The 14,470-nt window shown below is 39.8% G+C and overlaps 1 protein-coding gene across 1 annotated transcript in view; it reads left to right on the forward strand.

Annotated features, from left to right (window-relative positions):
• Nucleotides 1-523: 523 nt before the first annotated feature.
• MDFIC2 (MyoD family inhibitor domain containing 2) overlaps nt 524-14,470 on the forward strand; it is a 44,289-nt gene continuing 30,342 nt past the window's right edge. The window contains 5 exon segments of the mRNA XM_039388380.1: nt 524-541; nt 1,455-1,532; nt 1,534-1,560; nt 1,562-1,619; nt 2,307-2,429. Coding sequence (XP_039244314.1) covers nt 524-541; nt 1,455-1,532; nt 1,534-1,560; nt 1,562-1,619; nt 2,307-2,429 — 304 coding nt within the window.

Genomic DNA, 14,470 nt, shown 5'->3' on the forward strand with positions numbered 1-14,470 from the left:
TATCATCATTTTAAACAGCGCTTCTGAAATGCACAGTAGCATCAGGTCCAAGTTGCAATCAGAGAGGTCTAGACTGCTCTGTGTGGAGCCCAGCTGATTTTATCAGGACCCACCAGGAGCTCCGTAGACTGCCCTGACAAATCCAGCTGAAGAACCAGCACCACCGATAAATTTAAAGCATTGCAGATGCAACAACATGGAAAAATAGGCAAGTGTTTCTGGGAGAGAGAGAAACTGCAATTGAAAATACATAATTCTCAAAGCTGCTTCCAAAGGGAATGGAACAAAGATCTTAAAATATTACCCCTAGATGTTTCCCCCCCGTGGTTGCAATTATTTCCAAAGTACCCTGCTTAAAATAGGTTTTCAAACCATGCAAGACTAATCATTTCAATTTGGAGAGGTAAGTAGGCACTTACCATGCAATTCACAATTAGCTAAAGATGGTAGAAGAATCTCAGTCATGTTGGCACAGGAGATTTAAAAAAAAAAAAAGAAAGAAAACATTTTTTTTCTTGCAAGAATGACATGTGATGGGAGAGTAAAGGAAGATAATTGTCATAACAAAGGGAATATGTTATTATTTATTGGCCACACTTAAGCACTGGGATCCTGGATTATAGTATCTGGTGACAAATGCTGCTTGAAATTTTGTAAATATTGCTTAAAAAGTAAGATAACTGAGTAATTCTGCATCTACTCCAAACCCAACACTTTCAAAATTCAGTTGTGGGAAGCAGAGTGGCTTGGGTTTTTTGTCCTATAGAAAAGATTAAACATCTGAACACCCTAAAATCTTGTTGTTCTCTTTAGGTTTCACCCTGCTCCTACTGACATTGGAGCAATATTGCTGGTAATTAAGTCAAGAGAATTTTTAAAGCCAACTAAGAACCTTAACTTTGTAGTGCCTTCAAGGTATGGGGCAGTCTAGGCTGTTCCCTGCCCTGTGCTGCTGTCAAGCCCACCCAGCCCTTGTGCTGTTCCCAGAGGGGCTACTCAGCCCTGTGGCAGTGGATGTGAGGGCTGACCTTCCCACTGGATAAGGATGGATTTCACCCTCCTGAGCTGGGGAGGGTCACAGCGCCCTGCTCCCCACCAGCTTAGACCATTTCTTTGCCAAAGTGACAGCTGTAAATAGACTTTTAGTGTCTGATTTCTACATCCTTCGGTATCTTAACTTATATTTAGCCAAAAATCTGACACGTTTATCTGATTTGTCGCTATTAATTTCCTGGTTCCCTTTCTATTTTCCTCCTCCTCTTGCAGATCCACTGGGTTATGAACTGCAGTAATAACATTTCCAAACCAATTTTTCCTTTTTGAAAAGCTTTTGGTATTTTATTATCGCTCCACTAGTGCTGGGGTGCTGATTAGCCCCCTCCTTCCCTACCCTACCCAGCTCTATAAGAGCATGCAAACAAAAAGCAAGGGTGGGAAAAAAACCAAACAAACAGAAACAAACCCTCAGCAATAAGTTGACTGATTCTGGCAGCAAGACAAATCTGGCACCACACAGCAGGCAGGCAGGGAGTTGCACTGCTCATCCTTTCGGTTTGTCGGTGTATGGGAATGCTGGACATCCACACACAAGGAGGGATTCGGCCGCAAGCGCTGCTCCTGTGACTGAGCCCTGCTGCTCCCCCCACTCGGAAGATACAGGTAAAAATAGAGAAATGCTTTACCTAACTGGATTCAGTGAAAATATAAAGCAGTCAGGAGAAGCCTGGGCAGCCTAATCTTATTCCTAGCGGGCAGTGGAAGTAAACCACAGTGCCTGGGCTGAGAGCTCCTGTGCACACAATGCCCTCAGGTACCGTGACTGTTTGTGATCGTTCGCGTTACAGCAAATAAATTGTTACAAGTGCAGTGAAGATTTTTTTTTTTGGGGGGTACACTTTGTTCAAGTTGCCTTTATAAATATTTATTATTATTATTTGTATAGTTATACCTCTCTGACAGCAGGCTTTACAGCAACTTTGAACCAGAACAAACAGGCAGCCTGGGTGCCTCCTTTTTAGCCAGACTGAATCTATTCTGTGTTACATGTTTATCTATTACCACCATGCTATGAGCTTATAATTTATTTCACAGTGTAATTTATGGTTATATTACAAAAGCATCACTCTACGAACAGCAAGTATGTAATATTGATAAAGCATTTAGGAACACAACATAAATTTAATGGTTCAGATATTATAAAGTATTGATAATCTGCAGGAAAAAAAGTGTCTGTGTGAGCAAGCACAATTTATTATGGCAGGAACATAAGCAGAGAACATCTTTCTCTGTCAAACTTTTGTTAAGAGAACTTGACACCCCAAAATTCTTTTCTCCCCCACAGATGTCAGAAGACAAGACAGACAAGGTAAAAATCAAACCAGCAGAAAGTTTTGAACATGAGAAGCAAAATATTTCTTGGCTGAAGAAAGGTAAGTTTCATTGAGTTATTAGTTACTGGTTTGTGTTCAGAGATATTTCACATTTATTAATTTATTTTTTGAAAGAAAAATGCAAAAAAATACCCTATAGGCTTAAATATGACCAGAAATTTCTACCATACAAATTCCATCACTTGACTTATACGCAACATGCACATACAATTTTTTACGCTACAGAAAGGCCTAAATTACCAAATTTTAAAGTAACCTGAAAGCTCATTTTACTAATATCCTCACATTCCTGGGAAAATTTTATTTGACCTGAACTGTAAGCCAGTAAGAAGTATGGATCATCATCTTAATTTTGATGAAAAGTTTTCAGTCACTTAAATTGTTACTGAATTAGATTAATATTAATTTGATTTTCTCAAATACAAGTAAAGGTTAAGTCTGAATCTTTGGATTTGGCAGTGTGTTATCTGAGAATAAAGTAGCATCAGTTGTCAGCGGTTTGTATGTATAGAAATATAGTCTCAAAAGTGGAGAAGTCATGAAAGACAAGTATGGGGACCTTTCCAGTTTTAAAGGCTGAAAAATAACAGGAGTTGAGTAACTCATTTGCAACAAATACCAGTATTTCAAGTGCTACATTTTGTTTGTTTAACTACTTTAGAAGGAAAAGTCATGAAATTGTGAAGATTTTCATATTGCATATTCCTGTACACATAAAGAGGGAAGTTTCTTAGGATATTTTCTTGCTGAAAAAATAGATTTGCCAAGTTAGGATATGGCTTATTATGTGTTTATGTATGTTTGTTGGTCATAGAAGAATCACTTTATTGTATGTCATACAGACAAGTAGCATTCTAATTAAATAGAATTTCAAAGCAGACACTCTCAAGGTGCCCAAGGTAGGAATTAAATATTCATAGTGTGGTGCAAATGATGGTTTTTAATTAGAACGGTTATATGCTAATCCTAACAAAAGTATTTTGGAAAGACTCAACAAGTGACCTCATATTTTGAAACATTAACTGTGGGGATATTGGGGAAAAGGCTCATTTTTAGCCACTGTTATGTCATCTGTGAAACGTGCATCACTATTTTAAGCTCATGCAGTTAACTGTACATTAGATATTTTAGCTGCAAGGGAGTTTGCAATACAGTAGGCCTGAAATAATGTCCCTGCCTTGCAGCTTTCCTTGTTTATGCAGCGTTTCTGCAGAAATGAAGCAGACCTGACAGACCAAGATGAAGTTTTGCTTGGCTGGACACTCAAAATCCTCTGCTTGCAAGGGGTCAGATAACTTCAATAAAAACTCTGCAAGCAGAAGCTTTGTAGTTTGAGCATCAGAGAGAGAGAGACAGCTGAGTGAGGTCGAGGTCTAAGCCTACAAGATAGCACTGGACTTTACCCTGCAAACAGCAAACATGTAACTGAATTGAGTATTTATTCCATCACAGGAGATTAGAACACAAGATATTGCAGCTTTACAAAGGGGAAAAAAGGTACAGAGGACCGTGACTGGTCCACATCTATGAGCAGGGGCTCTCACAGTCCCATATTGTTATTTATCCTCTGCTCCAGACCTGCTCCAGGAGTCAGGTGCCATCCCTGCACATTCCTGAGTTCATTTCACTGAGTGACACTAATTCACAATGGTTTATTTCTCCATTTCCTAAGGAGAGACACCATCCAAAGTTTCTAGATCATTACTAACCTTTGATTGTTCTGTACTTGGAAGAGCTATAATCTTTCAGAAAGAGCTAAGTGTTGACTATTGGCACATCTTTCCATAGTGCCACAGAGAGAATTGGAGCCTTGAGGGTCTTGTACAGCAGCTGAGTCAGTAAATAACAGAACTTGTCTCATGAGGAAAGCAAATTTTCCTTGAGAATTATTTTTGGAGATTATTTTATCTAATATTGAAGTTTACTTCTAAAAAATTTTGTTGTTGTTTCTTTGCTTTAAGCACTTCTGTGGTATGCACCGGGTTTTTAGAATATGGTGAAACAAATTGTCTGGAGCAGAAGCTTAACTTCTATGTTTAAATGTTTTAAAAATACCTCATGTATAGATTTCAGGCATTCCAATAAACAACGAATTGTGGAGAACAGACTTGTACTGTTTCCATCAGGCACAGTAAGAAGACTATATGTTCTTTTAGCATCCAGTGTTAAAGAAAAGTTATTTTTATTCATGGCTTTGTATTGATTATTTGTTCCTTCTAAAAGAAACAATCATGAACCACATAGTATCAGAAATAAACAAAAAGATATAGACTAGGCTGTGGCTTTAGTGTCTTTCCTAGACTTCATTTTTTCCTAATGCTTTGCAAAGTAAAAGCTTATGGACTGGTAGTACAGTGGGTCAACACCAAAATAAGGTACTTATCACTTTTTTTGGTTGTTTTTCAACATCATAAACTGCTTAATCAAGGTGGGGTGGGATTTTAATCTGGCTGCCAATTATTTATCATCTCCTTTTTCTTGGATGAAGATAGTTCGCTTCTGTCTTGAAGCATCTAAAAGCAGAAATCAAAACCTCATTCTGAGGGAAAAGTTCTTCCCCAAAGGAAAAGCGAAACCAAACCAGTCTTGTGAAAAGTACAGAAAAACAGTAGTTTGGCAATATAGGATTGTATGGATGAGAGTTAAAGATGATACAGGGAAAAAAATAACGTTGCACAAGTCTACACAGTCTTGGAGAGAAACGTGTACATAATCATGGCCCCAGTTTGTATTTTTTTTAAGAGGATAATGTCATATTTGCCTTCTCCTGTTGTTTCTTGCTTGTCCTACAAACCTTTTTTTTTGGTGAAGGATAGTCTACAGGATCTAGCAGATCACAGAATCAAATAACAATCAAAATGTACATGGGGGAACAGACTGGTAAAAGCGTGCTCTATGTTTGCTTAGAGTTTAAGGAAGTCCTAAAACATCTCTGTACCTCTTGAGGCACTTAGCACTTAAGTCTACATGTAGATAACATGAGAGACTCCCTGACTTGAAAGTGAGAACAAGGACAGTGAAATGATCGCAGTTCTATACCAAGATGTCTCAGGGTAAAGAATATATATATACACCAGCAGTGTTTTCTGATAGTATGGAATATTCTTCAGACTGTTATTTCTAAAGATGAGAAACCCTGCATTTGGAGGTTATGCATCAGACCATCACATGCGAATCCACCAGAATCAGTATGAATGAGCACTGAGAAAAGGCAGTTCTGCTTGTCTGACCTTAGCACTGACTGATGAGAACCAACCCAAGGAAAGCCTGGGACACAGGAGCAAAAGCAGACAACGACTCCTATTTTGTGTAGGAGTGGAGGCAGTTATGTCTTCTTGCTTCCTCCCATGAGGGAGAGCTTATTGGTGGAGATGGGAGACAGTTTTGGACAGAGATATAGAGTTTCCCACGCCAGTACCTGTAAAACCTCTGGGCAGAGGGGAACGCGAGTTCATTTGCAAAGAAGCAGTTGCAAAGTTATCTGCCACGAGAAACTAGAGCAGGAATCCTCAGTGCATGTGTTATTCCTACTTTGCATTTTGCTCTGAAAAGCACAAAATAACATAAATGACAGTGTATAGAATATGAATATGCATGGATAAGAAAAGAACGACCAATGTAACTTGGAGGTAATATTAGAGAAGTGTCCTCTGCAGGGGCTTCTGTCTTCCATGCTCCATGTCCCTACAAGACTACACAGGCAGATGGTCACAGGAAAAGTGGGAAGAGTTTTAAACTAAAAGAGGAGAGATTTAGATGAGATACTAGAAAGAAATTCTTCCCTATGAGGATGGTGAGGCCCTGGAACAAGTTACCTAGAGAAGCTGTGGCTGCCCCATCCCTGGAAGTGTCCAAGGCCAGGTTGGACGGGGCTTGGAGCAGCCTGGAATAGTGGAAGGTGTCCCTGCCCATGGGCAGGGAGTTGGAACAAGATGACCTTAAAGGACCCTTTCAACTCAAACCACTACTCTATGATTTTGTGATAAGATGTGCAACAAGAAGATCATCACACCCCAAGCAAGAGCATGGGCTCCTAATCAAGCACAGTTACTAGAGGGCCCTGTAAAATCTGGAAACTACACAAGATGTGCCCTTTAGTGGGGTCAAGATCGAGCAATACTCCCAAGGGCTGACTCAGGGATGGTCCCACTTTGCCCAGCACAGTCACAGCCTCTTCCACGTGGACCAGGGGCTCTTTCCACCATGGCAGTGATTTAGTGCCAGATTAGCAGCCATCTGGTGGAAAAGGAGGGAGGTCAAAGCAGAGCTAAATTCACACCAGCCTCAGCATGTGGCTTTTGGAGTTCTTTACAAACAAATCTCTTGGTATCACTTGATGATTACAGCCATATGGATACGTGGGAGCAGGCAGGAGCTTATCTACTGACATAAAGCTATAAAAGGTGACACTGATTTTGCACAGAGACCACAGTGGTCTGTTCACTATTTCTACGTCCATTGCAAACGTAAGGGAAAATGTATGAGGGCCTCATACTGCCCTCCCATGGTTTCATCCAAAACTGGCCACGGCAGCCCAGGAACGCAGATCCAACTCATACAGAAATGAAATTTCATTTCAGGATATTTTCACACAAAGCCCTCCTGTTTTATGCTGCCCAGCTGTGTACACAAATGCCCTCCATATATAACTTCCAGTGAAAACTTAATGAAATGGCTTCCTTGCTCTCCTGCCAAAAATATAACTGAAATTCTAATCTCAAGACTTTCTCCAAAATAGCCCCTTTCTGCACTAAAATTCTCATAAATCAGAAACATTTTTGTCTAAAATAAGCCTGTTTTCATTGTCTTGCAAATAGTAAAATGTCTAGCCCCAATTTCTCTAATCCACTGCTCTAGCCAGCAGATTTTTGCTGTAGGGTGAAATTCAGCCCTGTGCTGAGGGTCAGTGCAAGGTCAACACTTAAACCATAAAATAGGGCTTAAGTGGTAAATAGAGTCTCTGTTCAGGATTATATTTCACCCCTTAAAAGGACTACATTTCATATGAAAAGGGAGATTTACTCACATCATAGACCTGGCTATAGTGACATTATTCAAATAACACTTTATTCCAATATTAATCCCATTGGGTGAGATTGGGCCACATTTCTAAGAGTGGTACATCCCAGCAGACTATTCCTGACTGTACCACACCTAAACATCCCACAGCCTGGCCCTGGGGTTGTATTCCTGGGGGTAAGAGCAAAAGCTTTCTACATGGCAGCACTCAAAAATGCCTTTTCCCTGGAACACACCTCTCTTTGTTACCCAGGGGCTTTGAGAGACTTTTACAAGCAGTGATAAAGCAGGAAGGATGACATAACACCATGAGTCTGGTTTTGCAGAAAGAAAGTTGTCCTGGAGACACTCAGGGATTTTCCCAATTCTTTCACCACCTTCCAGTTTTATACCTGGTTTGTGGGGGCTGGAATAAAAGTACAAGGCTTGTACCTTTGCTGAGACTATTCACAGTAGAGTGTTTTGATCTGACTTTCATCCCTGTGTTTAGGGAGCTAAATGACATTTTTAGAATTTCTTTTTAAAGTCTCAGAAGTCAGTGAATGCAATTTTACATACACGCTTGGACACTTGTTTCCTGAATCTTGCTGACTTGGGTCCAGAAGCTTTTTTCACTCTCTTCTTTCAGCCTGAATTAAGTCATTGCATTGAAAAGCTTTATAGGAGACTGATAGCAAAGAAAGACTTCTCAGTTTCATGTAACAGAAAATGCCAAATGCTTCTAAGATGAATGCTGTAATCCAAGCAGACTGTTTCCAGATAAGAACACCACACACATACACAAGAAAAAGCACATTTAAAAACTGATGACAAGGATCCCAGGGGGCTCAAATTCCTGGAAGATGCCTTGTCAGCTCCAGGACTATGACCAAATGAATTAATGAAGACAACTCTTGCTTTAAGTTGTAAACCAGCAGATTTAAAGACTCTTCCAATGGCAAGGGAGTATATGAAATCCGCAACGGTCCCAAATCACCACTTCTAATTACAGTGTTATAAACTGAGGGGTCCTTGATCTTTGAGCTGGCAGATCCTTGGAGATGTAAGACTTTGGATGTACAGTAAAGATGGAGATACTTCTCTGGGTCATAGGGTTAAGTTTAAAGTCACATTCCTATACTGGATATTGATCGCAAAAATATAAGTGAAGATTTATTTAGGTTTGATTGCCTTAAGTAAATTTGTTCAACAAAGGAAAATTCTATTTCATTCAACTGCCAATTTTGGGGAAGACCTTAAGATATTGTTTCATTCACTCCTGGAAGTTTTCCAGACCAATTCTATTCTTTGCTGTACTTGGGCAAAATATTCAGAATTTTGCTCTCAGTGGTATAAGTAGAGTAAAACATAAAATAACCATACAGACACTCCCTAGTTGTTGAGTTTCTCGGCAATATAGATGTTAAAGCAGAATCCACATATCCAAGGGCCTCAATAGCACTTCCTATTTAAGATGGCAAATTGGTGCATGGAAAATCTTAGCCTAAGGGCCAGTGTCAAAGCAATGAGTAATTCCAGTAAAGCAACAGAGCTGCACTGGCTTGCAAAAGATTTGATCTGTCCCAGTACGTTTAAGACAGATCCCTCTAATCATCTTAGAGCATCATTGCAGCAGGAGGAATGAAGCCATGTCTCATTTTACCGCTTCAAGTCATAGAGGGAAGGGTCGAATGCCAAACTGGTCTCCTAGATCTAAGGCACTACAAGCCAGAAAGATGCCTGTACTAAACAGAATTTAGTAACCTGATAAAGAAAATACAGAACTAATAAAAGCACTAAGTATTTTAGAAGCTTCATAATTTATAGCATCTGTTTGTGTGACTGCTCCCTGTCAGGATTGTTGTTGGCCTTAGATTCAATATATGTACCACGCTCACAAGAGTGGGTTGTTTCTCTTCAAGGTAAAAGTGAAGCCCAGTGTTGCTTTCTTTGGTCAACTTTTTTTCTGAAAGCTCAAAAATTAATTATTATTTGTATTCCTTCTCATCTGGAGTAGTAACACAAATGAACTGAGCGATCTTTAAGGTCCCTTCCAATGCATTCTATGATTGTAACACACTGCTAAGCACAGGCAGCGAGGGATTTGAGACTTGTTCGTGCCCAGTCCACCAGCAGGGATCTCACCCTCAGGTAGGTGGGAAGGGACTAGAGCATCTCCTCCTGCGCAGCCTCAGGAGCAGTGACTGATGAAGGAGCCCAATGCAGGTGGAGCAGCCCTAAGTAAATTTGGCTGGTCCTTCTCCCCATTCCTTCCAGTGTTTTTCCTACTTTAATTCCTTGTTTCCTCGCCTCTCCCATCAGCTTGGTGCTCCCAGTTACCTGATCCTCTGCATGTGCTGTACAGAAATTGAATCTGTGAGTCTGGTGCCTGCTGGGCAGAAGGGCATATACAAAAATTAGGTTGTGAAGCCCTCAGTGTCAGCTGAGTTCCTTAATAACTCTTACTACTACTGAGATTCATCTCTTCAAAGAGAATTGCACAAGGCCTCTTTACCACCTAAGTGATATTTAAGTGCTACAGTGATCTTTGTTATCCCCCTAAACTAAATTAATTTTTATTTTGTAGGAGTCAAACAGTCTCTTAGGGTCTCTTGATTATATAGTCTCATTCTAATTTCAGTCTTTAATCTGAATAAACACGTTAGAAAAACACAGGCACAATTAACTTAATCATAAATTCAGATGGATTGTTTATTATCTGTCTACTTAATGTGCTTATGATTGCAGCAGTTAAACATGATAATGTTTTCTTCTCTCACACATAAATGAATATACACAGCACAGAAACATGCACAGGAAGAAAAACTTGTGCCTGAATACGTCAGCAGACTCCAGAGATAGAGGAATAGATGCACCTCTCACTGCTGTGCTCTACAGAAAAACAAACATTGCCACAATAGTGTTGAGGCATCAAAGAACTGATTACTGACAGATTATGTTCTCCTTACTGAAATATGTCTACAAACAGTTTCAAAAGAAAGAAGATGCTACTGGAGCAGAGATGCAGATGGGAACATTATTTGGCTTATGTCGTGACACCTGGAATTTAAAAGGAGTGTAGATTTTGGGTCAATAAGACCACTTGAGTTCTTCAGAGTAAAATACAGGTCAAATCAGTATCTTTCAACTGAAGAAAACTCAGATATCAGAATTAGGGAAGATTTTTTTTTTCTGTGTGATCCTTGTCAGGATAGTTATCTTAAAAAGAAGTTAAGCACTTTTAACATCAAGTTGTTTTGTTACTCACCCCGGGCAACTAACACATGTGCCAAAATATTATCATGTATCCACAAATACTTAGATGCCAAAATTAAAGTTGGAATATGATTCTTCCTGTTCCAACAGCACATTGAATGTGAATAATTATTTCAAGCATGTGTTCAAGTTAAATTAGTGATTATAACTAGGATAGACTTTTCTCTATCATTAGACTAATTATTTAATGGCCACAGAGTATATCATGATAAAGTTATATTTGACTTTAGAGTATTCAAGTTTTAACTAAGTTTAAAACACACTACGCTTTTCCTTTCCAAACAAGAACTGCTGAAAAGTGTCTACTTTGATAGTACATGGGCAAAGGGAAAGAAAGAGGAAGATAAAAGAACAGAAACTCAAAAGTCAATTCAAATATCTTCAGTGTCATTTTCTCAACTATTTCCCTTATCTATAAACACTAAGAAAAACATAAAATTCTATTATAAACTCCTTTTTTCCTGATTAAAAGAAAAAAATTGTATGTTATTGGAATTTTAAGTCGCTGAAATCCATGCTTCTATTCCAAGAGTAGGCAAAACAATAGAAGACATGGTGAGAAGCAGGGGAAGAAAGCCAAAAGAATCATAGGAAAAAGCAATTATGGCACCTGGTAGTCATTCTGGCTGGATGACGTAGTGACCAAATTTATTGTCAGCAGATATTTTAAGTGCTTACTATTTAAAAAAATACTATTGCTATTATAAAACAAGCCATATAAAAATGTAGCATAAAGGATTTGAAATATATCCAATTCAGCTTCCAGCTAAGCAGTGATCTTTTTTTTTTCTAGTTAATTTATGATTTAAATAAATAAACAGCCTACGAGCTTCAGCAAGGTAATCACTTCACTCACACTCTTGGTTCCTAACTTTATGATCAGTCCTGTTCCATTAGAGGTGGTAATCACCGAGCAAAGAAATTCCAAACAGCAGTGGAAGCTTCACCAGCTCTGATTTGGAGGGAATCACCAAGAGTTGTAGAAGGATAGTAGAGTCCCCGTGCCTTAAATTTTTTTCATAAAAAAATAAATAAAATATAAAACTAAGCAGTGGTTTTTACAGTATGACACAGCAGTATTACTTGCATTAGGCCAATTTACCACTTATGATAGCAGTAATAGCACTAAAAGCCAATAAAAGCGGTCTGTTCGTTCAGAGATTGGCTTTTATGGCTTATTCTAAATATTATCAAGTGAATCAAAAGCTGTCATTATAGTGTCTAAAAAGCCTTCGTACCTTGTAAGCAAACAGTGTGACTTTGACAAATAATCATTAATATGCCTGTGTGAGACCAGGTCTAGAAGAGAAAGAAAAAGGAAAACCCAATATTTCACTTTACATAAATCATTAAGATCATTTCAGTTAAATTTCACACAAAATAAAACAGATTTATATGTAAAATGCCATAGTTTTCCCAAGTTGGTGTTTTGGGTTTGTTTTTTTTTAAATCTCTGAATATTTTCAAAAAACAAAAAACTTATCAGATAACTGAGCAATGGATGATTGAACTGTAATGATGTATCCTCATCAGCTTTGGGAAAATATACGGTGCACATGTCTAGTAGTGCCCTTTGGGCCACATCTAACCTACCCTTCCCTTGGCTCCCATCCTGCCTGTCAGACGTGGCTTCTCCCTTCCCTCCTGCTCCATAGCCTGAAGAATCTTGCAGGTGTGTTAGTCAAGGTCACATCTCCCACAGCCAGGTATCCCTGCTGGCTCATTAGTGCCCTTGTTTGTTTTGGAGCCCCTTGGGTAGGCATTAGCCCCTGGGCTGGTTGGAGACAAGGTAAGAAGATGGCCAAGGTGGAAACACAGCAGGAGCTTCAGGACACCACGTGGGATGGGATGTCACATGTGGAAAGGGTGAGCACAACACCCTTTCAGGGTGCAGGTACTGAAAAGGTTGGTACAACAATTTGACTATGTAGTAAAGGCTTTTCTCAATTAGAGAATTTGGACTGATAAAACTTTAACTAGACTGACAACAAAATCTTAGCTGCACAACACTGTGTGCCCCTTCTGCCCATAAAGAGGTTTTTCAGTGCAATGTCAGCAAGACCAGGACATGCAACCATGGCAAGAGCCTGGGACAAGTTGAGCACCCTGGGCCAGGCCTGGTCCCCTGACAAATGACCTTGACTACAAGCCTTGGGCAGTTGGCTCAAGCATTCCTGCTCCCCCAGCTAGTGCTATGTCTCCAGGAATTTCTTTGCCCATTCTATTTACAGTTTTGGGCCCCCCCCTGGAATGGCAGGGCAGCGTGCCTGCAGCCGACCGTGTTATGTGATATGTTGTACAGCTGCACCGAGTGCATGGACCAGCAGGAACATGTGGTCTGCACTGCCAGGGGAATTATCCCCCCCAACGCAGCCCTTTAAGGGCCACGTGTGTTTAGCAGGCAATTTATGTGAGCAGAAAACCAACAGACCTCCTGCTCCAAGCTTGTGATTTCTTTGGCTGGCTTTTCCCCCCCCTAAAGAAACACTACATTAACAGCGAGGTAGGAAGACCCCAGGTAAAAACTGATGCACCAGGTTTTGCCTAAAGTACCCTAAAGCATGGTAGGAAACCTGTTAGGATATACTACGTGCTTGTGTTTATCTAAGAAATGGGGCAGTCAGTTCTCTAAGCCCACACCAAGTAGAGCTGCTTCCCTTAAAATACTCCCACTGAATTATGGGTTTGATTATTTCAACCTCAGGAAGGAATGAGTAGGTGAGAGCTGTTTATCTACTTAGAATCATAGATTACTTTGGGATGGAAGGGACCTTAAAAAGATCATCTTGTTCCAACTCCCAGGGACACCTTTCATTACACCAGGTTTCTCCATCCAACTTACAAGAATAAAAGGACTTTGGTCCCTTTGAATCTCTTCTTTCAGGCAGAGTTCAGCAACTACAAAGGTCCCTCCCAGACTCAGGACACAAATTGAACATCTGCCCAGGCATAGCTGGCTCAACAGCTGGTCCAGCCATCAAGACCTAGAGAATATAAGCTGCTCACTGAAATTAATAATATAAATGTTCCTCTTCCGTTCCCCCAACAGTATTTTGACTGACTTCAGTCCCCAGCTTTCCTATAAAGTGGTAGAAAAAGGTTTTGTCACTCAAAGATTTGAGTGGTTTGGTCTGTTTGATTTTCAGGTCACGGGTCTGCAATGTATGATTTCATCACATACAGTTTTCCTGTATTATTTTTCCCCAAGGGTTCAATCCCCCTATACTTTAGCTCCACCTTCATCTCTGTTACACTCAAGGGGGTTTTTTATTGCTGAAGAAAATCAGAGCACAGGACTCTACAGGTTGCTGTGCAACCTGAAACAACCTATGCAAATGCTGGCCTAAAGCAAACATCAGATATGATTCTTTAGACCAGGATTTCAAGAGCAAAGTCACCAGGATTGCCTGAAGTTCTTAGGCTTATTCTTGGGCCTGTTGCTGAACCTGCTTCTGACAGAATAGGAAGATGAAGAATTAGAGGTCACATCTTGGCTATAGTGTTGCCCTGTTTCTAATTGCTGGTGTAGCCAAGAAACTGGATCCTTCCTTCCACTTGAGACCACCTGGAGAAAAACATTCCTCCCCCCCAGACTTTTCCCAAGAGCCCAAAACTTGGCTTTAATATAATACATGTTTTCCATTTTTCCTCCTCTAATGAGATGCATTGATATTTTCACCTGCATGTTCTGTATTTTGTTAATGGGAAATGTTTCAAACACTGTGTGGTAATGGGATATGGGATTATATATTTATTAATCTCAAGAGCACTGTGTGGACCATACCAGTAAGTTACAAGCAAACTGG

The sequence above is a fragment of the Pipra filicauda genome, unplaced genomic scaffold (genome assembly GCF_003945595.2).
Source record: "Pipra filicauda isolate LSUMZ 115617 unplaced genomic scaffold, ASM394559v2 scaffold63_size3267554_pilon, whole genome shotgun sequence".
Classification (NCBI taxonomy): domain Eukaryota; kingdom Metazoa; phylum Chordata; class Aves; order Passeriformes; family Pipridae; genus Pipra; species Pipra filicauda.